This window comes from Pleuronectes platessa, chromosome 18 (genome assembly GCF_947347685.1).
Source record: "Pleuronectes platessa chromosome 18, fPlePla1.1, whole genome shotgun sequence".
NCBI lineage: Eukaryota > Metazoa > Chordata > Actinopteri > Pleuronectiformes > Pleuronectidae > Pleuronectes > Pleuronectes platessa.
The window spans coordinates 12,478,094-12,504,896 of NC_070643.1; the positions used below are offsets into that span (position 1 = coordinate 12,478,094).

The window sequence follows — 26,803 nt, forward strand, 5'->3', positions numbered from 1 at the left end:
CCAACTCTTTGTTTCTGGATGAATATTTATCCACTGACTGCTGAAGCTTGTATTATTTGCATCAATTACACTTTGATACACAAAAATACAAGAAATGTCCGCCCACTAGTTGAAGCTCTCACAAACCTTTTAACCACCTCCCAGGTAATGTTTCTCACACAGGCCCTTTAAACTTCTTCCTGTTCCCTGAAACGTTCCCTGGGAGGAGGTTCAAAAGTTTGTGGTGGGAAACATTTCACTGGTTTTAGTCACTTCTGTGCAGCACCTAGTGTTCATCCAGTTTGGATGCGTGTGCTTTCATATAACATGAAGCCATGTCTCATATCTCATCAATCAAAGAGGGATTTTCCCCTTTTCTAAACTTCTAATTGAATAACTTCAAAAAGTAGTTCACAAAAACTATTAACCAAAGAAAAACCTTAGGAGATTTTTTGGTGGCAAACTAAACACTATAAAAACTGCAGTGTAATAATAATCTGATGTTGACCTTGTTCCTTGTTCTAATACTTTCTAAGGAAGATTATTTGACTAAACTCAAGTTAATGTCACTTAATAAGTACCTTTGTCTTTAGTTGTGTTATATTAGATACAAGAGACATGTCTGTAGTGTTGAATGCACTAATTGGAAGTTGCTTTGGATAAAAGCTTCAGCTAAATGACATGTAATGTAAATCCTCCTCTTCCAGGCGGTAGAAGCCTTATTTTAAACACTAGTATGTTATAACAAAAACATTTAGTATCAAGCATTTTGAGGTTTATTTTATTTATTATTATAATTTTTTTTTAAATTTCATGTCTCCTCAGAGTTCTCCCTTTTTGGAACCACGTGCATTTGAAATTCATTCGCAGCCAGAATAGATGAGTTGTAGATAAGGAAAATAAAGCTCAGGTATATATATGGTCCTTATATAGGCAGCGTAAACATTACAGTAGATTAAGATAAATCCCTGCAGGTGATTGATCCAGTTATCGAACACCGCAGCTCCAGATTAAGGATCTGCTCTTAGAGCCGAACAGAATTCTCAAGGACAGAAGAAGAAGAAGTGCGGCTGTGGATTTACTGAGGAATCAGCCAAGTGTGATGTCATTAGGTGTCATCCATTCATTTATCTGCAGGAGATTGGAACTACCGACCATAAATCTCGCTCTAATCACGTGTCCTGGTATGTAGGAGGGCATCAGTCAACCGGGGGGGGGGGGGGGGCGCACACACACACACACACACACACACACACACAAATCAAGGGATTATCAACATCTTATATAACAATGTAATTATTGAATCGTTATCAGTGATGTTTCCATTTAAACATGAATGATGGAATGGGGGGGTCATCAACACGTTTGTGTGAGGAGCCCCCACCAGCATGCTAATAACACGTATGCTCCGTTCTCCGCTCCAATACGCCCTTGACCGCTCATCTTGATGAGGGTGAGCTGCCATTATGTGGCGCCGAGGAGGGACGAGGAGTCACGTGTGAGAGTCCTTGAATGGTGCAGATTAATGGGGAACATGGGGGACGGTGGCACAGGTAATAAACCAGTAACAAAGGTTCCTGAGGCTCCTTTTGAAAGAGGGAACACTGGAGATGAACTCATCATTATGCTGCTGTGTCGGCTCCTCAAGATGAAGAGTTGACGATTTTTATGGAAATGAAATGCTCCGTTTTTGTATAGCATCATCATTTTGACATTCAGCATTTGTAAGAAACGCAAGTGTGAGAGGGATGTGTGTGTGTGTGTGCGTGTGTGTGTGTGTGTGCGTGTGTGTGTGTGTGTGTGTGTGTGTACACTATATGCAGCACACACTACTTCACTGGTTTTCTTTATATATTATCCTGTGTTTAATTATTCATGATTTTGAGTGTGTAAATTGCTCTTCCCTTTGCTAATGTCTCCATTGTGGATGAAATAAAGGATTATATTTTTTTATCTCACGCTATCGATCACCATACAAACAGAAAAGCCAAAGTAAGTCTACTACTGTTTAACCCAGGAGATGCTCCATGGATATTGATCATGTTAACTAAGAAAATCTGTCAAAGCCTTTAACTGGATGTTAAATAATTTTTCCCTCTGAAGAACTTAATAACCTTGTGAAGAAAAGTTCTATAGAAATTAAGATTATTTATAATATTATTACAGCGTGTCGACAAAATATATAATGAGATTCTAAGACCTAGGTTTTGTGGATACATATTTGACCTTGACCATTCATACACCTTCATGAGATAAATCCTTCTCCTGCTCAGTGCTCAGATCAATGCAGCTCAGTGGACTCGCTGTGCATGAGTGAACCAGGTGGAGGAATCGGATCTGGTGGATCAGGCTCATGAAGACGCCTCCGTTTTGTCCAATGGAAACATCTCATGTGAAGGAGGCTGCAGAGACACTCCCTCCTCTCCACTGACACACGGGTCAACTCAATCAACCCACCTTCCATTTGCACAGCGAGATCCCACTGAGATGACAGAGAAGGTCACGCAGCGCACACACAGACACACACACACACACACAGTGTTTCTGGAAGCAGCTCTGCAAAATCAGTGGTTATCTTTGAATCAGTCAGCAGCAGCAGAGGCAGCGTGCTGGATTCTCAAAGTTCTCGTAATGTCCTGCTGATTTATAAGAAGAGCATTTGACTTGCATCGACCTGAACAGCACTCAGCAGAGCACATACCTCAGTCCTGTAAACGTACCTGATTTAAAAAATAATAATTAAGATCCATGAATCTCCCTGGGTACGTGAATTATGAAAATGTCAAAAAATTTCCCATTTCACAATGTTAAGGAAAGTGGAAAAAGGATTTAGTTGATTGACATTAAATGTAATGGGTTCTTCTCTGACCCACAGCGCTACCAGACAAACAAACACAGATAACAGAATTTCCTAAAAACATTTAAGGGTGGCTGCGTCATCTTTCAAGATTTGTTTTTGAAGTAATCCTGAAGTAATTGAAAAGTAATCTGATTAGGTTGCAAATGAAAGAAATTGCCACGTACTTAATATCCAGTCTGCTCCGGCCCTGATTGTAAACCTCAACCCACAGCAGTAAAGTGGATTACACCAAAGATTCACGTGCAGATGAAACAGACGTTATTTTCAGTCTCACTTTATTTAACGATGATGTGAAAAGTAAAGGCTGTCCATAACATTCAGACAATAAAAGAAGAATGTTATCCATACAACCCCCCCCCCCCCTCCCTTCCCCATAACAACTAATGGCTCCAAAGAATGTTCAGGTGTCCCATGTGTTATATTTATTTTACACAACTTTTTCATATCTATACCTCATCTGTACATAACATAGTTACAGATACTGTAAATCAAAAACAATGACTTCCAAGTTTTCTTGTGGCGTCTGTGAGAAATTTTTCCTATGTAAAAATGAGAATGTACGTAAAGATTTTTACATATACATATATATATATATATATTTCTCTATTCTTTCTGTATAAGATAACAAGTTATTGCCCCTCTTGAACACGTTGCATTTAACATAGGTTTTTTATTTACTGTTTGAAACTCCTAATTGAACTGAACGCCATGTGGTACCACATATGGAACTGACAAAACAGCAACAGCATGAACCTGTGTGTTTCTCCACTTAGTATATACGTCATATTGTTATATTTTTTGGACATGTATGTTCCGTGTTCTCCAGAAAACCCTGATGACGATGCATACAAACATATAACTCTACACGTACATGTCACTGTGGTCTTCAGACTGAGAAGGTAAGAAGATCCTGTGGGAAACACAAACCGTCAGCACGATGTCATTACAGGAAACTAGGAGCCCTTCACCCCCCACAGATGCATTGGAACAATTTGTCCTCCTTGTTGAAAAACAATATTGACACAAATATAATAGAGGAAAAAAAAAGTATCAGGGTGCAGTTTAAAAACTCGAACAATACCTGATGATCTGCGTTTAGAAATTTGGATGGACTAAAAAAAAAAAAAGAATTGGGTGATTTTGTAAATTCCAGAAGTTGCTAATTAAGATTGATCGTTTGCTACTACCTTCACTTTATTGCCCTCAGTGAACAGCTGCTGAACGAGTAGATATTACAAGTAGCTGATATGATGAAGTGGAGTTCGTCACTGAGACACTTGGCTTCGACGTGTGTGAGCTGATCGAAATAAAAGAACTGAAATCCACGAGGAAAGAAACGTGATGAAAACAACCGGGTGGATTCGTCGTGACAGTTGCAAAAACAGAGGTAACTCTGTGAATTATACATTTTATTTCATGCCGTCTTGAGAAAGCCAAATACCAACTATTCCATACATGGACACCATCATCAGGGTATCAGCAAATTGTACACAATCACATATAATGTACTATATAAAATGTGCGGCTGGTTTCTCCTCTGGAAGGAAGAACCAACCCGTCGACAATGTCTCTCACTCACTCGTCAAGTGACCGTGATTCTCTAGTTGGCAAAGGTGCGGGACGAGTCGAGTCTCCTCGGAGGCGTGTGCTCGGGGTTTCCCAGCTCCTGTGCCCAGCAGGGGCTGGAAGGGGGAGGAGCCGTCACAGCGGGTCAGCCCAGATGTGTTGGATAGCAGCTGGATCTCTGCTAGCGTGTCCCCCGAGCCTGTGTCCTCCACTGGCTGAGGACGGACTCAGTGTTCCTGATCAGACACCAGCACGGAGAGGAGGCCCCCCCCCCAGCTCGAGGGGAGCGGTCACCAAGTTCTGTCCCATGCATTGAGGCATTGAATTCAAATAAATCTATGACACAAACAATTTACAGATGTGTGGCCGAGGCTGTAGTTTGCTGGGTCAGCGCCATTATCACCCTGTTATGTATTGTGGGTCCTGCAGGCTACAATATAAGACAACAGGCACAGCGCTCAACAAACGCCTTCAAAACTAAAAACCAAGACACCGATGGTGAAACGTATGCTGAGAACAAACCTTCTCCGCTCGATAAAAAGTCTTTTCTCGTTGTCCGGAGTCCGTTTGTGTTTTTCTCCTGCACGAGGACAGCTTTACAAAAAAAGAAAAGAAAGAAAAGACAACACTGTGTTGATGACTGTTTCGCTCAGAGCAGCGGCACTGAATTACATTTCCATAGCAACTGAGGTATGTTCACTGTTGCTAAGTGTGCAGTGATTTTTCGTGACACTCAATATTACGTGTATTACGTGTAAAGCCCTGTGTCTGTGCTTTATGCTCTGTCACTGGGACCAGCAGTGGTGCCATCACTGTTGTGGGAGTGAAAGCTTCAGCCGGTCGGGGCTTAGTACACCAGGCTCCCGTGTCTTCACTTTCACTTGTGGAAAATTCAGGTCGACCGTTTCCTCCACACTCACTTTGGAACTGGTTGACCTACATCCTTTCCACCACAACCGCTCACGTTTGGTTTCTTCAGATCCTTGTGCCCTTTTTCTCACCGACATGAATCTCATCACCTTCCCTGTGCTGGTGAGCTGCGAGGGATCCGACGTGTTAACAGTCTGTAGAGACCACACTGTGGGGATCAATATGACCGGGCCCGCCGCTAATTCCCTGGTGAACAGAGGCGGACTTCATAAGGTGCTCTCTTGCGTTTTAAGGGTACATCTGAATGTGTGTATTTCTTGACACGTAACACACAGACGACTGTGGAACACGCTCGTGGTGCCTCGGCTCTATTTTCTGTTGAAAGGCGTAAGCATCAGTATTCTGTTTAACATGCTTTCTGAGGACATATTACGTGAGTATGGACAGCCTATGCAAAGTCTGATGTGACATTTTTTGACGCAGAAAACCAGCGGTGCAAATTTAGCAAAGTGAAAAAGAAAAAAGGAGCCATGTGGGTTTTACTCCGAGTTGGAGGAACAGCCCCCCCCGGAGTCTCTGATGTTCTGTGACTCACAGGCTTTGATGCGTCTTACTTTGCTGCTCAGAATCTATCAACAGTTACATAAACAAACTCATATCTCCTCCACACGCATCTAATTCTTTGTAGGATGTCATGGTTTATCAGCTTTCGTTGGAAATCGTCATGACAGCCTGCCTCTGTTACAAACTCCACACTTAGAACCCATTTAATTGTCCATTCACAGCATATACAAAGCTTACAGTACATCAAAGTCAGAAATGATATTTACATGTCTCCACAAGGTCGGGAAGTGGACGGGAAAGTCAATTGGATGATTTTCTTTGTTGGGTTTTTGTAAATTCCACTTCTCAACACAGCGGTATCCAGCCATAGATGCTGTGAAATACTCAAGTTGGATGACGAGCTCGCATGGATCCGCGAGCACACACACAACAGATAAGGAACAGAAACGGACAATCCCCTCTGAAGCAGATAAGGCTACACGTCAGGTCAGGGCTGGTCCACCGCTGCTCTTGCTATTGGGGCGCCAGTGTGTTCGTGCATGTGTGTGTTATTTTGTGGATGTTTGTGTCTGTTTGATTGTGCATGTGTGTATATGCCAAGTCGAGGGGAGCAGATGAACAAGGGGGCACTGCTGTGAGTCGTGGGAGTTTGATAGGGTCATCCAGTGCCCACCCTGTCTCCTCCCACCCCTTCCTGACCGAGGGTTTCAGTTCTCAAAAGAGGCCGGGGTGAAGAGGTACAAAGAGTGGAACTCGGCCCATCTGCCCTCCCTCTCTCTTCTCCCCCTGTCCTCCTTGTTCCAAGACAAATATACGCACATACGCTGATGATATCAGTCTATTCGTTGTAGAAAAAAAGAACCATATATGTCTCCTCTGCAAAGAGCCAAGTGGAGGAGCATGTGAAGCTCACAGGCCAGAGACCATCACCCGGTAGGAGGGGGGCATGTGTCTGTGCCGTGGGCTGGAACCAGGGCTGCCGCTGGGGCTTGTGCAGCTGGCATCAACCCCTCCTATGGAAGGCAAGTAAGCATGGTGCAGGATGGGAAGTTGCAAGGACAGTCGACGTTGTATGCTGCAGGTGGAGAGAGCAAAGAACAATGTCAGAGGCAGAACTGCAAAGGAAGTAACTCTTTCTTTCTTACATTCGTTAATTCTGAAATTCTGTGTGATGTTTTACATTCACTGCTCATCTTTTGTTTTTGGATTTGCATTACCAAAGTTAATCAGATGTTATTATTGTGCACTCTGCTCATCAATTCGAGGTTTGTTTACCAAAAGATCGCACTTCATGTCTTAATGGGCTACATGTTGCAGATAGAGTGATACAAATATAAAAGAGGATCTACAGATATAAATGAAAATAGTACAGGATATAAAAGTCAGTGATGAAAACACATGTTAAAGACACAGGGGAAATGGTCTGTCAGGTTTCTACCACAACCAAAACGTGTTCCATGTAGTGGTGATGTCCAGTTCTCACATATTTTGTTTGACTTTTTTTTTTTAAACACACCACCAACATAGAAACTAGATAGACTAAAACTATGATTAAGAACAAACAAGGAAAGTGTAGTTCTCAGCTTCTACTCTGAGCTTCTTCTTATTCTTTTCTTGTATTCTCCAGCACCCTCCTTCCCTTCTCCTTACTAAGTCCTTAATCCACCGGGCCTCCAAGCTTCTGGGATCATCTGACAAAAAGAACATTTCATGCCTCCTCCTGGTGTGACAGTTCGCACCCTTCCTCGCCACCGCCAGCCGCTTGCAAGGAAATCATGTAACCAAATGCCATTTATGCAAAAAATTAAGAAGGGGAATGAAATTCAAGCCCAGTCAGCGATAGGCCCAGAAAAAATGTCTTAATTAGGTGAACTTTGAAATATTAATATTCATCTGACTAAGCCTGTGGAATATTCCTCCCGCCTCGCCAGTTCCCCTGACCGGTTCCATTTCTGATTGAAACACAGTCGTGCTTGTGAAGCGTTTGAAGCTACACTTGACAATTACATTCACCTGGTGTGTGACTTTGTATTTGGTCATGTCACAAAGTGTTACCGTTTGTCCTCCTCTCCCTCTCCTCCCTTCATACCTCTTCCTAACTTCTTTATATTTGTCTCCTTCTCTCTCGCTGCCTCTTCATCTCTCTTCCCTCCATGTGATCAAACATTCATGCGGCATGGGAATAGCTCTGAGTGTTCCTTTACTTCTGTTCTCCTCCCTGTCTATTTCCAGAGCTGTTTCCAATGCGAGCTGTAAATCATTGGTTACATAAGCCTCTGTGAGTCCCTCCTTCTTTCTTTCTTTCTTTCTCTCCTTCTTCTTCTTATTGGCCTCTCTTTCCTATCTAAACATCCCGCTCTCTTACGCCATCTTCTCCGTGGAACTGCCCTCTCCTCGATATTTTAACCCCCCATGTCTCTCTATCCATCTGTCCTACATCGCTAACTTTGGCATTCTTCCCCCTGGTGCTGGTTAAATGAGTGTGGGAGGGAGAGCTCTCAATGATGCAAGAAGTGTCGTCCCCCCCCAATTGATGAAGTCGACAGCCCTCAGCTTTGCTGCTTTATGAATAATAGGTGAATGTGGATCTGCAGTTGTCGCATGAGTGTTTGGAGAGTCCAAGTCCGTCTCCTTCTTACGAGCAGGCACAACAAATAAATCAGCTCCACGGAAACGCGTGCACGTAAATTTGTTTGTTATGTCACGTGAGTGTTTGACTGTGAGCGTACGTGGCACATTAAGTCCAGCGTGGTGGGAGAACACACGTACACGGTGTGGTTATATGTTGATGTGTGTGGGAGAGAACAGTTACAACAGTACAGGGCCGGTCCATGCTTTCACAAGCCTCTGTTGCCAGAGCAACCGCCTGAGAGCTGGTGGTGGTGGGGAGATGTATGACGTGTAGTCTGATGAGAAAGCTGACAAGACGGAGGGGGAGGAGGGATGGTAACGGGGGAAGAGGAGCTGAAGAAAGAGGGAGAGCTCACTGTTCAGGTGAGTTGATGTCTTCCAGGGGACCTCTGTTTATTCTGGATGGATCCATGGAGCCCCACTGCGCCTGAGGCTTCTGCTCCAGGTGGTTCTTCAGGATCGACTTCTCTCCATCTGCATCGGAAACAAATGTTGGCATCATGAGATACACGCTGGGGCTTTGTCACGTGGACTTTCATACTTTACCCAGCTGAAGTAAGCTTCACATGCACAGCACCTGAGAAATCTCTTAAGGGACGTTTTCAAAAACCTTTGACCCCGTTGCCTTGGACTGGACCCTCATTTGTTTCTTCAGTTTTTTGGAGGAAAGGCTTCAATAACAAAGATGCTTCCATATTTGATGTCATTGAAAAATAGGTAGATCATCTGTCTTTCATCTGAGTGTAAACTGTCAGTTTCCTTTGTCCAAACAGGACCCAGACTTCATGGGATATTTAAAGCACAGGTAAAAAAATAAAACAACTGTATGGGACTTATCAAGAGTGGAAGGTGAAGAGGACAATTTAATCAAACCCAAGATGATTTCTGCATTCTGCTAATGTTGCAGGGGGATGCTGCAGATGATCAGGTCAAAACACACAATACACACTGCGGAGCACAAACATCACTTTTGATGTTTGCATCTGAAGAGTATAGTGGAATGACCCTTTCCTTCCCACAGACGTCCCCCCCCCCGGTTGTCCCAGATTTCCCAGCACATTCTGACCTGATTTCATGATCACAGTGCTCCGTGGCGCAGTTGGACCTCTGAGCGTTCTGGACTGCTTTAGAGGCGACTAGTCCTCGTTTCATTTTGAAAGAAGCCTAACCTTGTAACTCTGGGAGCTGTGATAAAAGCACAGACAGATATTTTTACACCTCATTATGGATTCAGACACAGAATGTGTGTTCGCACCACTAAGAAAGTATCAGGTGTGGAGTTTTTCTACCCACTGCCCAGGCGGCAGTGACAGTAGTGAAGTTCCAGTCTTTGTTGGAGTTTCTCTGCTAAGCTTAAAATACATCTGCAGGACATGTTGTTATTCCCAATGGCCTCCTCTCTTCCTTCTGTCTTTTTAGCTTTGCCTCTCCTGCATTATGCTGCATGCCTACCAGCTTGAGACATTTGTCTCTGAAGCGGCTTTCAGACCTGCACTAACCTGCTGACATTCTCCTAAAAGTCAAGACAAATGTCCAAGTCAGTTGCTCATGACATTTGTGAGGCGTTTTTCCTCTCATCCCCTCAGTTAAATGTCTTGTAAATATCAGAATGTGCCATATATTCATTTTTTATTCGGTAGTGAGCCAAAACAAGCAATTTCAGCATGTCTCCGGCTCTGGGAAAAATCATTATGACCAGTTTTTACAACTTCATGAACTTTTATGGATAAATAAAATGTGTAGATTTAATCACGCAATTAGCAATAAAAAATAAAAAAGATCAATGATGGAAGTAAATCCTTAGAAGTGATAAATGGTGCTCTCAACAGGTTTTTAGTTGACTAGTATTTATTTTGGATGTTGTACACTTACTGGTTTGAACAGTAAATCGCCACAGTCAAAACGCCAATATGTACTGCAGTACAATCAATAACATAATCACCTCTCTCTTCTCAGTGTACAACCAAGACTCAGAGAAGCACCTTAACCAATCCTGGTGCTGTCCAGTGTCTTGTTTATTCATGAAAGCAGGGAGAGGGGGAGGAAGGGGGGGAGAGAGAGAGAGAGAGAGAGAGAGAGAGAGAGAGAGAGAGAGAGAGAGAGAGAGAGAGAGAGAGAGAGAGAGAGAGAGAGAGAGAGATGTAGTATTGTTTCTCACCCTTTGAGAGTGAGCGTAATCGCTGTTGACACGGCCTTCTACTCTTTTAACAGCCACTCATTCACGGCCCCCAATACATTAAGACCAGCTCTTATGAATACTGACGACTACAGAGAGGAGCATGATGATGATGAGGAGGATGATGAACTCTTCATCCTTCTCTCTTCAAGGGATGGTTATTAATAAGCACATTTTAACAGCCCACAGACTGATGCGTTTCTCACTGTATCCATTTAAATATTTTTCATAGTCAGTCAGTCTGTGGCTCAATATAAAACTTGTAGACTGGGGTTATCATTTACATTAAGCACAAGCAAACACATAGGTGATGTGTGGCAAATACAAACTGAAGCAGCATTCTGTCCATTATACAGCTCCAGGCTTATTGTATTTCTATGCAAATCTCAACACAGATACTGGATTATTTGACAATATTCAATAAATACATTTAAAAAAGTTATGGGACATATGAGTAAAACATTTAATATAATTACTTAATTCCATTAGTTTTAGATTTTCTCTAAATTAAATGCTTTCCACAATAAATGTGTTTTCAGATTGTCTCCACAGTTTACCTGGAGACAGTTCGGGTATTATGTCTTCATACCTGAACTGTTTAACACAGGTTTGTAAATATGATTTAGAATGTGTTTAGTCATCTGACACTTATATGTGGAAGACAGATTTCGGTTTCTATAAAGATCTCTCCATAACTTTAAATTTATATTTAGAGTCGTACTTGTCTCTGTTCTCTTGTGACAGCACAACACAAACAAGGAAATCTTTGAAACCAATCCAAAGCTTACTATGACTAATAAAAGTGTATTTTTAGCAGGATAAATATAGAAAGGTCATAAATCTCACAGATGGCAACTCATTATTTACTAATTAAAATATTCCTGGCACCCGACGCTTTAACAATGAGCTGTTCCAACCAACAGGCACAACAAGACATATTTTCATTTCAAATTTCTGCTTGTAAGGACGCCATCACATAATAACCCCCTCCTTTCCTCCCCTATCATTATGAAGCCAGACGGTATTCGGACTGAAACAGGAGGGTCTGTGTGTGTGTGTGTGTGTGTGTTTCTGTGGGCACCTTTGCAAAAGATGAGAGGCAAAGAAGAAGGAGAAAAAGAAGGAAGCGGAGAACACACTGAAACACAAAGACGCATTAGACACGTCGCTGTGTGAATGTACTCATTAACTTCCATCAGCTCGTTGCATAACTATGAACTTTCACAGATGAGAGGCTCCTCAAACAATTCCAACACCCACCGCAGAACGAAAGCAGCTGTTTCTCTCCTTTACCTTCTCCCTAACTCAGACGGATCCATTAGACACCCCCGAGAGCAGCTTTGTGCTGGCGTGTGCATCAGACGTGCTGGATCAGGCTGCTGTACCTCGCCGCCGCCCTGTGTCTGTTAAAATGGTGCCTGATGCAACGCGATGCCGCTGCTGGGCTATAACGATTCACTGATTCAATTTGAGGAAACCCGGCTTCATAATGCAAGTTACAGCTGTGTCAATTCCGACGGCACGGATCGGATAGGAGTTGGGAGAACCGGCACAGGAGGAAGGCAGACATCTTTATAATACAGCAGCTGATAGTGAACTCCTCGTGTTGCCATATGCCTGTCGCCACCAATCATGGCTCACCTCAGCTGCTCCCTTCTATTTTCTCAAACACATTGTTCAGCAGCAGCAAACAGCACCCCACACAAAATAATTAGGTGCAAATTCAAGCGTGGACACACTCGTGGCTCGATAATGAAAGGTAAGTGAGTTGAAGACGGTGTGTTTAGGACTTGCTGAGCGGCACTGGAGTATTCAGGTGCTGTAGCTCTAATCTAATGACTCATTCTAAGAGACACTTGACTTTAGCGGCCGTGTCCCTTCTTCACCAGCAGCTGACAGGAGCTGCAGCGACTGAATCCACGTCAGGACTTTCCTTCAAGCTGCTGCTCTGAACAAAGCAGTGAAATCCTTTATAAAGCCACTGATTATGCAACCATAGTTCATACTTTGCAAAATGTGAAGTGAATCACATTACTTTATAATCATACTGTCGTGCAATTATTCTGAATTACTTCCTGAAGAACCGAACGTGGTCTTTCTGGACTCCTGCAGTTTAGTTTACAGCCACCAGCAGCAGCACTGAGCATCACAAACCAAGGAAGGGATGATTCACGGCCTTGGATTTTACATGGGTTGTATTGACTGCAATCTCGGAGCCGATCGGCCATCTTCTGATGACGAATTAGCCTCTGAGGGCAACGGACAATTATTTGGGGCTTCCAGTGTAGACAGTGAATATCCAGGCCAAAATTCCATCTTCCATTCGCTGTTCACAGTCCAACTAGTTTCATTTATCATACCAGTTCTAAACGTTTCTCCACACAAAACCCAAACAGCGATACATTTTGTAAGTGTTTCAGATCCGACAACATTTTGGCTAATCTCCATCAACAGTTGACCGTCTCTGAATGCAGATAAATTAAAAAAACAGATAGCCGTCTCATTTGGGTCAATGATATCAGACTCTTTTGCTCTATTTTCACATGCAGAGTCTGTTTATTATATTGACTGTGGTGGAAAGTACTGACAATTCATAATTATGTGTTTGTAACTTCAAACCCATCTAACATCACCATTGTTCCTCCTGATCATCCACTGAGTCAGGCTGTTTTCAGCATTTTCCAAGTAGGCCAAACAATTGTGAAATGGTTTGTGTTTTCCAATCCAGGTGCAGATAGACAGAAATCACCAAACCTATCTCTTAGAAAAACTGCCCACACACTGAGATGAGAAGAGGAAAAGGCCTCATCTGTGCAGACAATGTGAACAAAATGTTCACTGATTTAAATAAATGGATTCCTTTTGTATCTGAACTTGGTCCTTTACTGCAGAGAGCTGGGGTTTTTTTTAAGGTAACAAACTTACTTAAGTCAAAGTTTCTTAAGATGCCTTCAGACATGCACTGAACTTCTCAGATCCTCCATATTTCCTCTGGAGGAGATGTATGTGCAAATGCAAATGTCTGAATGAGAGGCTCTGCAGTTCCTGCGAACTTTCTCTTCCTGACCTCCTGGTATAAAGTCCGTAGAAATTCAGGAGAAATCAATGTGAGAACACAGCAGAGGATCCCTGCTGGATTCACTGCGAACGAGTGGGGGGTTGATGATTACGCAAAAATAAAAATAAACTAATAGAGATCAAATACATTCCGTTGAGCGTTGAAGACACAATGTCAAGAGAGTTTGTGGTGATTAGAGCTGATGACGGTGTCAGGATGCTGTTAACATGATCACGTGATCTACGCAGCGGAGTCATTACGTCACTTCCTGCCTCTCGCCTGAATAACGTGGAGGAATTGTTGCGGTTGTAAATGCATCTGTGCAGGACACCTCCTGCTGGGTTGTGCATGTGTTAACAGCAAACTCTGGGTAAACTCTGGACCCAATTCTCCGGACTTTACTCGCATTTCAAGTCGGAAAACGGCTATAGGGTCACTAACATGTAGCCTATCAGGACTGTGAGGGATAGTGTGTACAAGTTTCTGGATCAAGAACACTGTACCTGGACACATCAGTTTCTTACCTTTACCATCTGTGAAGTTGCGTATGCTGAGGATGTTGTTTGCGTCAGGGTAATGGTTCTGTTTGATGTAAGGAGTTTTCTCTGGGGTGTCCTGCAGCTGCATGGTCACTTCCTCCAACTCCTTGTCCAACTTTAACAAGAAAAACAGAGAAATTATGATTTTAGTTTGATGTGATTGATAGTTCACTGATAACCTAACTTAAAAAGACTACAGAAATGAAACCCAGTGCTGTCTCAGTCTGAAACTCTATATGTTCAAACTGCTGCAGCCACTTCCCAACATTTCTAAATGCAGTGAACAAAGTGAAAGGCTGCTCTGTGCCAAATATACAATAACTGTACTTAGCTGAAAAAAGCTCCTCATTAGTCACCGTCATGAAAGAAACCTGGACAACAGCAGTAATTCATCACAGAGATCTGATGGAAAGCCGATCTGACTACCAGGGGATTTTCTTTCAGATGTCACTCAATGTCAGTACGAGTGAAGATTTCAAAGAAATGAATTAGAGAGAACACATATTTCTATAGAAAAGATTCCAATGATCTACAGTCTCAAAGTGATGCTTTTAACAACTAAGATTTTAAACATATAATTTGGAAACTATATGGAGAATATTTGCTATCTGAAAATGAACTGGCTACAGATGACTCAGGGTTTATAACATTCTTGAATTCAGTGAAGGGAAACGATTTGCTCTCTCTTCTTCCTCTTGTTGAAACTGTGGTCAAATACTGAAATATAACTAAATATAACTGCTATCCTGTCTTCTACAATGTAAAAGGTTCGACCTGTGTGTGCTCTCAGGCTCTGACCTCTGTTATCTTCATGCGCAGGCGGTGGTTATCAGTTTGAAGCCCGTCCAGTCGAGAAGTATTCGCCTGGTTGACGCTGGTGACCGAGGTGGAGGTCTTGGAATCTTCCTTCTTCTGGTTCTGGGTGAACTTTAACCTCCGGTTCTGGGTGGCTGCATCTGGGTTGGTTCTCATGCTGATAAACTGGAAAGGGATTTATGAGCATTAGTCACAGCTGCACAGTGGGATAGAACACACCGACTAAAAAAAGCTACACATAAGTGTTTACGCTGCAATTTTTAGGATGCAGGGCTTAGTGAAGTGAGGTGTGTGAATGTGGCAATAATTAAAAACTGTTTTACTCTCACACGCAAACACGCACACACACAAGCACACACACACACGCACACTGTCCTCTCTCACACAAAAACTGACCTTGGGAACAAACACCAGACAGAGCGTGATCGTGCTGCAGAAGATGATCACCAGCGCTACGATGCAGAACTGGACGTTGGGCTGGTCTCGGGTCAGAAAGGACACAGCGGCGCCGATGATGCACATGATGCCCACGTTGTACACGCTCATCCCGATGTATTTGCTGTCATTGAGGGCGGGGATGCTCACGTTCCTGGTCTCCCAGGCCAGGAAACAGCCAAACAGCTGTCAGGGGAAAAGGAGATGAAGGAGTTGGCTAAGAATTTGGAGAAAAGATCAAAACTTTGACTCTGAACCAGTTTTTTCTGGGTTAACAATCAGCAGGACAGGTTAATCTCACTATTCAACCAACTATGTTCTTGAACTGAATTTCATTCTGCTGGTCGTAGATAAAATGGTGGTAGAACATACAAGTAAGTAAAGTAGTAGAAAGCATCTGAGATTCTGAGACTGAATAGGAAAGTCGTAAATTGAGTTGTATATTTACGAGAATAAAATCATAATATCACAAGTCACCAACTTTTATATGAGAATAAAGATGTACATTTCTGAGAATAAAGTTCTAATATCATGAATTAAATCATAATATATTGAGATTAAAGTTGTAATATTACTAGCATTTGAGGCTATGTGTCATATTAGATAAGGAATATCAGAGGATCAGTTTGTTGTCTACATTAAAATTTAGGAATGTGGTGCATTTTGTTAAATTGTACTTTCACAAACTACAACATACTTAATATTTTGGTTCATCAGCACCACTCATCACCAGGAGGAAATGTTTAGTGAAACTTCAAAGAGGACAGGTTCTGCCTACTATTATTTTTTCTTTTTCTTTATTCTGGTAATATCATTATTTGGTTTGTCATTGAATAGGGAAATTCTTCTCGAAATGTAAAAATCTCAGAATGTTTTATTCTTCATACGACCCGGAGTTGTAGGGTTCACCATGCTTTCAGAAAGACATAAAATCGAACAAAAATCCACTTTGTGATATGATGAAGCCTAAAAGGTAAAACAATCGAAAGAGAGCTGTTTAAAGCTGCCTCAGGTTTTCGTGCTTGTGGGATGTTTATTTAGCGAGAGTGAATTAATTGTTCAGCGGATCATTAGAGTTGCAGCAGCCGCCTGCTCAGCCTGCTGAATAATTCACGGTGTGCTGTGTAAGGTGGCACGCCTGCTTGTTCTAAAGTCTAAATGAGAGTTAGTGGAATGACGAGCAGCAGAATTAAAGGAGCAGTCATCAAGGATTAGTGAAGGTGTGTGAGTGTGTGTGTGCGTGTGCATGTATTCATACGTGAGAGTGTCTGTGTGAGTTTGAAGCTTTAAAGCCTCTTTTCTCTGTGCTGTCCCTCTCTCTGTGCCTCATACAGATTTGGGCTCTTGTCGATTACTTCATACAAACTTTTTCTACCCGCTGCTCATCTTTGTTCCTGTTTTTACTTTTGTACTTTAAAGCTCTTGGACTTGTTATCCAACAATTTACTTCTTCTTTCTTGCCGTCTTTGACATTTAGTTTAACTCACCATCCTCTGTGTTCTCTCAATCTGCTTTAGAAGATTCACTGCTTTGTCTTGCTCCTTCTCCTTCGCCTCAAAATAAATGTCGTGTGATTTGCATAATTTACAGCCACTCCTGCATCGCAGAGGCTTTTACAACATGTCTCTATTGGCAGGGGAGGGGTGGGGGGGGGGGTTTGAATACAGTTTGATTAGAACCCTGTGTCTCACACACTGTGACAGGGACAAGCTTGCAGGGCTTGCAACCCCTCCTCCCATTTATCCTCGCAGTCCCTAAATGCCCTCGTGAACTGGATTCTTGGAATCTGAATATTAATGATAACAATAAACACATAAGTAAATATTCAGCATCTGCCTGCAGGACCAACTGTACTCGACTGATGAGCTCGGAAAATAATGAGCAATATATTCAAATGAAATCAGTGAACACAACCGTGAATCAGCACCCCTGAATTATCAAGAATAATAATTCAATAAAAGTCCATAATGATGGAGAGAATTTTTTTTGGTCTAAATACATACAATTGCAGAAGAAAGATTAAACAATTTCTTCACCACTTCTCTTCTGTATAAGAGTTATCTCTCCTCTTTCCAGATCTTCATGGTAGAGAGAGCCTCTTGACTTAATACAGTCATTCTGAATCTCCGCACTGTACTTTAATGTATCTCTTGTTTTTCTCTACTTCCATAATGGTGGAGGGATCCCTCCTTGTGCAATATTTTCCCCAGCCGAGTGAAGGTCAAACTAAAGAGATGGCGCAGATTGATTTGTGGGCTTTGGGCTGTCAAAGTAAACTTGACCTGACTTGACACGAGAGTTTAATCCATCTTCTCATCTCACTCTCTGTAAAACACATTTCCCAAAATGTCAGACTTACTTTAAGTTGATTCATCAGTGCTCTTATTATGGCCCCATATAAAAAAAGGGCAAACCATTGTGACGTCACGCATTAGTTTTGGAACTGCCGTTTAGAAGTGCCATCTTGTTTATAAAAATAAATACACATCCAATACTGAATAGAGGAGGTTGAGCCTGACTGAGAACTCGAGGACACAGTACGCCCACCCACAAACATTGGTTGGTAATAGCTGTCAATCACACAGTAGCCGTGACCCAATGCATGCCATGCTTTGTTGTCTATTTTGTTCTAAATGGGACTGTAATTTACAAAATGAACATCATGCTGTGTTGAAGAAGACTTGAAACAAGCGACTCAGACCATTTACTCGGTATGACAATGTTAACTGATGTTATAAATCAAGTGGGAAGTAGGATCTAGTAGTGGTAGTAGTAATATTTTCTCATTGACTTCATGAGAAACTGACTTATTATTGATCATGTTGAGAAACAGTCTCAGTTATTTCATTTAAAAATGTATGACATTAACGACTTCTGGGGGGTGTATCCAGAAAGACTGTAGAGAGGGCAAAGATGGCCACCTCAAATGTCTGCACGGCCGTGTTATTGTGAAGAATGTTAGTGTTGTTATTAGATATCCATATGTTCACACCCATCTGTTGGGCTTGTTACTACTAGGAAGCTGAATTAGAGATAAATATCACACACATTTATGATACTGTGCATTTGTACAGTGCATTAACACAACAGTGTAGATGTGAGTACAACAAATGATTTTGTGTTCTCTCCTCTCACCATTAGCAGTCCCTTGTAGGCATAGACGATGCCCAGCCAAATGGTCATGTGGGTGTTCTCACAGTGCTCCAAGAAGGGACGGATGGAGATGTCTCGACCTTCGGGATCCGGCTGCAGGAAAAACAAACACACAGACAGGAAGAGAAGTGAGTGAGGCACCTTTAAAAAAAACATAATTTTGACGGATGAACAAAAACTCTGAAGAAGGCACCAAATGTACGGTTGCGATGAAATAAGCCACATTTCCCCTAGTAAAGATGAAACCAACAGAGGAAACCAGTAAATGAGCTCAAAAAGGAGGAAATGATAAGAAGGCCTATGAACTGTTCCCACATGAGTTTTCTCTGTGCAGGTTGTTCTAATTTCACATTCAGGAACAAAAGCAGCACATGGCCGTCCACCTGCCAGTCAGAATGAAGGGTGTCAGTGATCAAACATTCAGGTGTGCAATCACTCTGCATCCCATCATGGCCACTGGGCTCATCGACTGAAGTTAAATTAATCCGTGCTTAGGACGCTAATGGGCCCAACTAATGAAGCTTATGTATTAATGTGATTTACACCCACCCCCCTCCTGCCCTTTTCTTTTTTCCGTCTCACTCGGTCTCCCACATTTCTCCTCATCCCCCCCGATGTCGCTCCGTTTCTTTTGCTTTCTTTTTTATTTCCACTCGTCTTTCATCGCCGCTGGAGGTTGGACGCTTAGCCACCGGGCTCCCTGGGTGTGTGTGTGTGTGTCTGTTCAGACTAATGAGCAGCAGATGGTGTGCAACTGCGTCCACAGTAAGGCGTTTGTTTTGATGATATATATAAATACTGAACAAACCAAGTTACATACAGTGCTGCGGTAAAATATCTCTTCCACGTGTCAGGTTCTCCATTCAACTCGCATTAATGGAGATTGCAACTGTTCATGCTTTTCACTACGACCTTGATAGCTTCACATTAGTGGCTCTCTATAGGATGATCATTTAAAAGGGGAAATTGGTGCTTTGAGAGCTGCAGTGATTCACCTAACAGAGCGGAGCACAAATGGACCTGCACTCTATGATTTCTGGATATGCTTGAATTGCAGTGTGGGTATATGAATACATATAGGACCGTTTTCCTAGTTCTAATTCCCATGCTTCTGCCTTGGAAACACAACATTCACACAGTGTTCCTCATCCTGCTCGCACTCGTCGTCTTTCAACATTCAATTCGGCAAAGGATTCGGATGTAGTTATACATCATACAGGGTTTGGAAAAAGACACAGCAACAACGTAGCAGACGGAAACACCCCATCCCCTCTCGAACAAGTCAGATGCAGAGTCCGAAAATTTCCAGAACCTCCGATGATCTCTCGAACCAGTCCCACGTTGAGCAGCTGGGATTGGTCCAGTGGCAGTGAGTTTACACACTGACGTTAGAATGCTCTTGTAAGCTCCTGTAAGAGTTCCCTTGGTAACCACGTGGCTGGTGACACTCAGATCTGTGAGTATTTCGGGACTCGAGTATAAGAGCCTTGTTAAGTTTCAGTGACGAGCTGGTAGAAGTGACTTTCTGCCTTAAAAGCCGTGACGTTGGTGGAAAGACAGAAAAGTGGGGCAGGGGATGACGCACAGATGGGCTATTTTTTATTTATTCATTTTTTATCTTTTTAACAGAGAACCATAATTAGACAACACAGTAGAGGAAAAGAAAGACTCAAGCGGGACATTTTCTCATGTACCTGAAGGGAATTTCCTCATGAGAAATATCTTTAAAAACATTTTTTTTATCTAAGTAATGTGTTGGGACTGAGGAGGAGACGAGCAGGAGTTATATAAGAGATGCCCTTGTTTCACAAATTCTCTGAGCAGTGACAGGAAATCCTCTCTGCTCAAGTGATAGTTTTATTTTATTTTTGACAATCATTTTGCGAACTACTGGTCATGTTGGACTCCAGTAGCTCGTTTAAAACAGACCTAGTAATATTTCTGTAGTACTTTCAAGAAGTCTGATTTGAACACCATCACACAATAATAAATATATGTTCAGAGAGAATTTGAACAAACACTGTTTCTTTGCGTTTTGTTATATTATCTTTTGTAGAGAGAACTGTATGCAGAATGTGAATAAATAGGATGTTGAGGAGATTCTCCTTGTGTCAGATCAGTCAAAGTTCTCAGTCTCTCTACAATATGATTTGAAATATAATTGATGAGGACATTTAATGGGGGATTCAATTGTGAGAGAAGGGGATGAGTGTCAGCTTCAATCCATCACTCATGAAGCCTGTGAGAAACTTTCAACTTTCTTCTCATGATATCATTAACAATCTAGCTCTACATTCCAAACAGTAGATTTTCTATTTTTACCTACACAAAGGAGTTAATGTTTTCAGCCCTGTCCGTTTGTTGGATGGTTGGTTTGTTAGATTGCATCAAACTATGGGCCCGGCTCATCAGCTCTTCTCTCCTGTATAAACTCACTGAGTCATCTGCATCGTCATCATTTCGGTACATTTACAATTTCTGCTTGATCAACCTCTTATTGAAACATCCACGCTGTAAGAAGTTCCACTCCTTGCAAATCATTTGGTTCATTCAGTGCGAGAGACACATTCTGCTTGAGCGCTCTGTGCATTCAAGCTCCGAGCAAACTTGTGTCACTAACAACAAAATGATAAGACAAAATGAGATATAACGCTTATTAGTCGCTGAGTTCTATCACAACATAGCAGACATGAGTTCTCACATTATGGAAAGGGGAGCCGTCTGGGGAGTTGCCAGGCAACAGGGCTGTAGGCGGCAGGCAGCCCCAAAGCGGCGGTGATGGCAGTAAAAGCGCCGGTTCACTGTCATTTTTCACAGCATTAGCCCTCTAACGGGATCACTCTGGGAGAGCTGGAGCGGGCACAGCACACTGGCAGATTGTCTATGGAGGGATGGAGCTAGATGAGGCGATAAAGGGAGTGATGGAGGGAAGAGGGAGAAAGAAATGGAGGGTGGGAGGGAGAGAAGACAGGAGCAAGAAGTGTGGATTTGAACACGGAAGCTGAAATGAATGAAGCAATGCATGGGTAGTGGGATAGATGGAAGGGAGGTAGTAATGGTGACACCCTGACGTAAGAGAAATAGATGCTGTCGATAAAGTTTCCTCAAAGAGATATGAGAAGAATAACTTGAAGGAATGCATTCTAAAAAGGAGAAATAAGGAGAGAGCACTAGGGACATTGAGATCATATTTACAATATAGTGCATCACAAAGAGCAATGGAGAGGTGAAGGTAAAGATGAGCAACGAGCAGACAGTAAACTCCAGATATATGACTATCAGATGTGTTTTTAAACAGAGCTGCTGTGTGATCAATATTGACGTTCAGATAATCACACTCTTTGGTTCACAAAGATAGGAACAGAATAAAGATTATGCTTTTTCCTCTTCACTGAGCTAATTTTAGTCCCTTCACGACACAGGATTTATAAAAAGTGCCCTGACTGCAGAGCTGGCTCCTGAAAAACAGAATAACAATCTGTATTTTCCTGTCAACAACGTCCATGTTTAATTATTTGGTCGAATGGGGTTGATTCTTTGAGGTAGTAGCAAAGATCATGAACAGGATGCAGTTACTAAGTCTTAACCATTCAACAATGTACAAACCTTAAACTACAGCCATGGATGTGTTGGTTGTGATGGATAACATGGCTACCAGCTTCTACAAGTTGATATGTTATACTGTTCTAAATTAATCAGAAACCATGGGGTGCCTGGAGGGAACCACTTTCAAAAAACTTAAGATGTATGATGTTTTTCTTTTGGAAAGTTATTGCAGTAAGATTTGTGGTACAGATGCCCCTTTTCCCTTGACTCCACAACCACAGCTACCGGGGCTGGTTTCTGGATATGGATCTTTCTCTGACTACACGATGGCCTCTGGACTGGTCCAGATAAACCAACAAGTGAGGGAGGAAATGGAGAGCTCACTCATTGTCACCTGCAGCTACTTCACACAGAGGTGTGTGTGTGTGGTACTTTTTCTTATATCTTTTTGAGGACCATTTTGAGGATAGACCTTACAGAGTGAGGACATTTTGGTTGGTTGTCACTTTTTCACAGGGCTGTGAAAGGGTTACGATTTGTTTTAAGTGCTAGGGTTGACATTCGATTTAGGTTAAGAGTAAGGATTAAGGAACGGAACATTCAGACACCCTAGATGTTGAGTAGGTGCAGCTGCACATTTCTATATGACCCTCTGTTACATCGAGAATTTGGAAATTAAGTTTAGGGTAAGTGGACAAGGCCGGGGTTAGGATGTAAAATCAAAAAAGAGAATATGTTTATATGTTAGTTCATATATGACAGGCTCAGGAATGTGTTTGGTCAATGAGAGTCCTCACTAAGATAGAAGATTGTGTACGTGTGTCTGTGTGAGAATATGTCCCTGTGGGTGACAATGCATGCACATTCTTTGAGCACACATATGAAAGGTGGCTGACCTTTGTCTGGGTGTGTGTGTGTGTGTGTGTGTGTACAGAAGAGATATCAGGTAGAGTCTGACAGAAACACTTCATCACACACTTGTAATTACAACACAGGATATTCGACGATGGTGAAACAGAGAAATTGTGGATGGAGCTTTGGGCTTTAGGGCAGAAATGTATTTCAAAAAAGCGTAAAATACGACACAGAAAAAGTCATGGAATAAATTCCAGGGGGCGAGAAAATGGAAACGACAGAAACAAAAAGTCTAGAATAGATTTTTGTCCTCTGGGAAGATTGTAAAAGTTTTATCATAAAAACACTGCATACAATTACTGTGTTGTGACTCCCGGGATTAAATGATTTACATTTATGTATGCTGAGGCCATTCGAAATCTCTCTCAGAACAGAAAGCCGCATCATGTGTTATGTATTTCCTAAAACATAACAAATTTGGATTTTCTGATTAGTGATTGGTAATCTGCTAAATGTCAGCGGGTGGCGTCATGTCTGGTTGATGCACAGGGCAGCCCCGCCAACTGTTTGTCTGGGCACGGAGACAGGGAGATGCACACTGATACAGTGTTGTCTGATGGAGATGTCACAAACACAAACACATTTTCTTCTGTACTACCAACTGTTTTCATATGTGCAAATGAAGACATTTTTTGGATTTTTCCGTGTGCCACTTGCTGCCTGTCTCTACCGTTTTAAGGCAATTAGTCATTCAAACAAACTAATTTAAAGTTCTGACAAAAAAGAACACTATGTCATATCCTCCTTGTTGAAAGTGTTTTGAGAAAAGACCCAAAAGTTTCACAATGCAAAAAAATTGGCGACACCAGGAGATGTGACTGTAGCTTGCAGAGTTATAAATATAGGGATATTTACGGAATGAATTACGGTGTTGAAAAGCCGTGATAGGAGATGAGGTGAGAAGCGGGATAATAGGGCGAAGAGATGGGAGGGATGAAAGACATCCTGGTGCCACCGCGACTTGTAGGAAACCATCTGAAATGCAGCGAGCACCGTTTCCACAGGCCTTCTATCAAATTCCGAACAGCTGTAATGGCCTTTAGACAAGCACAGAGGAGAAATGCATTGAGGGGGATTCGTTCAGCGAGTTTGGACAGGGGAAGGGGATGAGTTCATACCCATGACCCAGACGTCAACCTCAAATCTAATTCTAAAGATAAAGATTGAATGTCTAACCCTGACATAAACAAACCCTTGATCACAATCTAGCTAACTCTTTTAGTTCTTGCTTTGGTTGTCTGGAATAATTGCCGTACTTTTTCGTGTGCTTCCTACAAACTCTTTGTGTTTGTCCTATTTTCCGGTGATGCCAAGCGGATTATTTGCTATTCTTATTTTTAATGATTGGATGTGCTGTAGAGAAAAGAAATGAGAGGGAGAAAATAATCCAGTAGTTGGAGGAAGTGAGGGAGGGGTGTGAGAGGGGGAGTTGAGGGAGGGTGTGTGTTTGTGGGGAGGGGGGTGGTTGTATGGTGTGCCCCCGGCCGAGGCTGACCTACATGCAGAAGGGCCATGGTGGCAGGGCAACAAGACGCCGCTGGCACACACAAGCCATGTGGGTCTCCCTCCCGCCATCCCTCTCCACTGTGTGTGTGAACTTATAACAGTACATGTGTGTGTTTGTACTTGTGTGTACGCGGGTGCCTGTGTGTGTGTTTTACTGTAGTGTCCTCGTCACACCGGATGGGTGACCAGGATATTCCACTCCAGTGCATCTTCACAGATATTATTCCAGCTCACTTAAGAGTGAGGAGACGAGGTAAAGCCGGAAAGAAAAGAGACAACACTGAGATAAGATCATGAAAATAAAACCTAATGAAAAACAATTTTTCTGTTCTTTCTTCCGCACGTAGAAGCTCTCCTAAATCTTTCCATTTTTAATCTGTAATAAACAACAGAATTCACCCATCACCATACAGTTTCTAACCCTCTTGAGACAGCTTCCTCCCCCTCCTCTCCCCTTCTTCACTAATGATGATAAAATGATCTCTTTACTTGAATGTGTCTGTCTGCATTTAAATACTTCTGCTCCCTTGCCTGTTTGAGCATCCCCCCCGCCTTTTATTCCTTTATTCATACAAGCCTGTAATCCCATTTGAGAACTAATCCTTATGATAGATCCATGGCCCAAAGACCTTCTAAACACCAGTGGGTCAAATTGTCCGTGGCTTGATCAAATTACTCTCTTCTATGCAAAAAGAGACGGAAACAGTAATGTTTCTTCAAAGGACAGATTCCATGTTGTTCACATATCTGGGAGAACTACCAGTATGTAAGGACTGGACACAAACTGTGCATGTTTGGCATAAGGATGAGAAAACCAAACATGAGTAGTTTGTGTGTGTTGTTGATCACCTTCGTCATTATTTCCAGTCCTCTTACATGTAGATTTAGTAATAAATAGAAACTTCAAAGTAGTGGACACACACACACACACACACACACACACACACACAGACACAGACACACACACACACACACACAGACAGACACACACACACACACACACAGACACACACACACACACACACAAATACAGACGGAAAGAGATAGACATTTGAGCAAGCATTAAGAAACAGACCTATTCACTCATTTACACATTCTCACAGAATTACAGCATAACTGCAAACACACAACTACACAAAGCTGCATTCTAATGTAATATGGAGTTAGTGAGATATACACACACACACGCACGCACACACGCTTCCCCGGCTCCAGCAGGGAGCTGCCTTAACTGATTTATTAAGAACTAAACGCGTCATTAGTGTAAGCGGCTAACCCTGAACATTGGGCTCATTAGAATATGCAAATACTGTGGTGAAGCCCGGCAACTGCTTCTATGGCTCCTATTCTTTAACATAACTCGCTGTTATAAGACTCGCTTTCATCATAGTACCCATCTGCACACTGCCTATAGCTTAGGGCCATATGTTAGGTGTAACTGTAACAGCCTTATGTGATTGCTACAGAAGCTGTGGAGGAGGTGGCTCCATCGTTATGATAGTTTGTACAGTGCAGGGGATGAGGTTTGTTTGTAAGGAGGAGAAATGACTGCACAGAGATACAGGATGCACACTGCAGGGAGGACTGCTCTTTGGAGGGTAGGGTGGCACATTGCAGTAGAAGTGGACAGCAATTTTTAATATGAAAGTGACAGACTGTCAATTAGTCTAAATGTGCCCATGTTTCCTCCTTTTAATTTCGGGTAGAATAGGTTTCATACTGTGATGGTTTGTCTCTTACTGTACAATCCTGCAGCTCCTCTCCCTCTGTTTGAAACGCTCCATTAGAGCTTTGTAATGGAACAAGACCATACTTGTGTCAGCCACCATCTGTTGGAAACTCCTAACATGCAGACTTCACTAAATTGGTTTTTGCTCAGTTGTCACAGTCTCAGTCAAGATACTTTCTTTGGCCCAACGAGGGTTTTATCTGTCTGAAGAAATACAGAAGAGCTCAGAGTTTTATCAGGCCGTTGGGATCATAATGACCAAACACCTCTTCAATGATTTGACTGATAGTGATGCTTTATTTATTTTACTAGCACTACACTTCTACAGCTGTGTATTTTATTATATGTATTCTACTCTTATCCATGAAGACAAACATTTCTGTGGTAGATAGTTTAAGATTCACTTCAGTCTTGATTTATTCAAAACAATTCAAACCACTGCCAAGGTCAAAGTCCGCCG

At 42.3% G+C, this 26,803-nt stretch overlaps 1 protein-coding gene across 1 annotated transcript in view; it reads right to left on the minus strand.

Moving 5' to 3' along the window:
• Positions 1-3,230: 3,230 nt before the first annotated feature.
• Positions 3,231-26,803, minus strand: part of gabbr2 (gamma-aminobutyric acid (GABA) B receptor, 2) — a 161,801-nt gene continuing 138,228 nt past the window's right edge. Inside the window, exons 14-19 of the mRNA XM_053447464.1 lie at positions 18,630-18,740; positions 15,456-15,680; positions 15,042-15,224; positions 14,229-14,358; positions 8,827-8,944; positions 3,231-6,914 (exon numbers count right to left, since the gene is read on the minus strand). Coding sequence (XP_053303439.1) covers positions 6,749-6,914; positions 8,827-8,944; positions 14,229-14,358; positions 15,042-15,224; positions 15,456-15,680; positions 18,630-18,740 — 933 coding nt within the window. The 3' untranslated portion in view covers positions 3,231-6,748. The remainder of the gene's footprint in view (positions 6,915-8,826; positions 8,945-14,228; positions 14,359-15,041; positions 15,225-15,455; positions 15,681-18,629; positions 18,741-26,803) is intronic.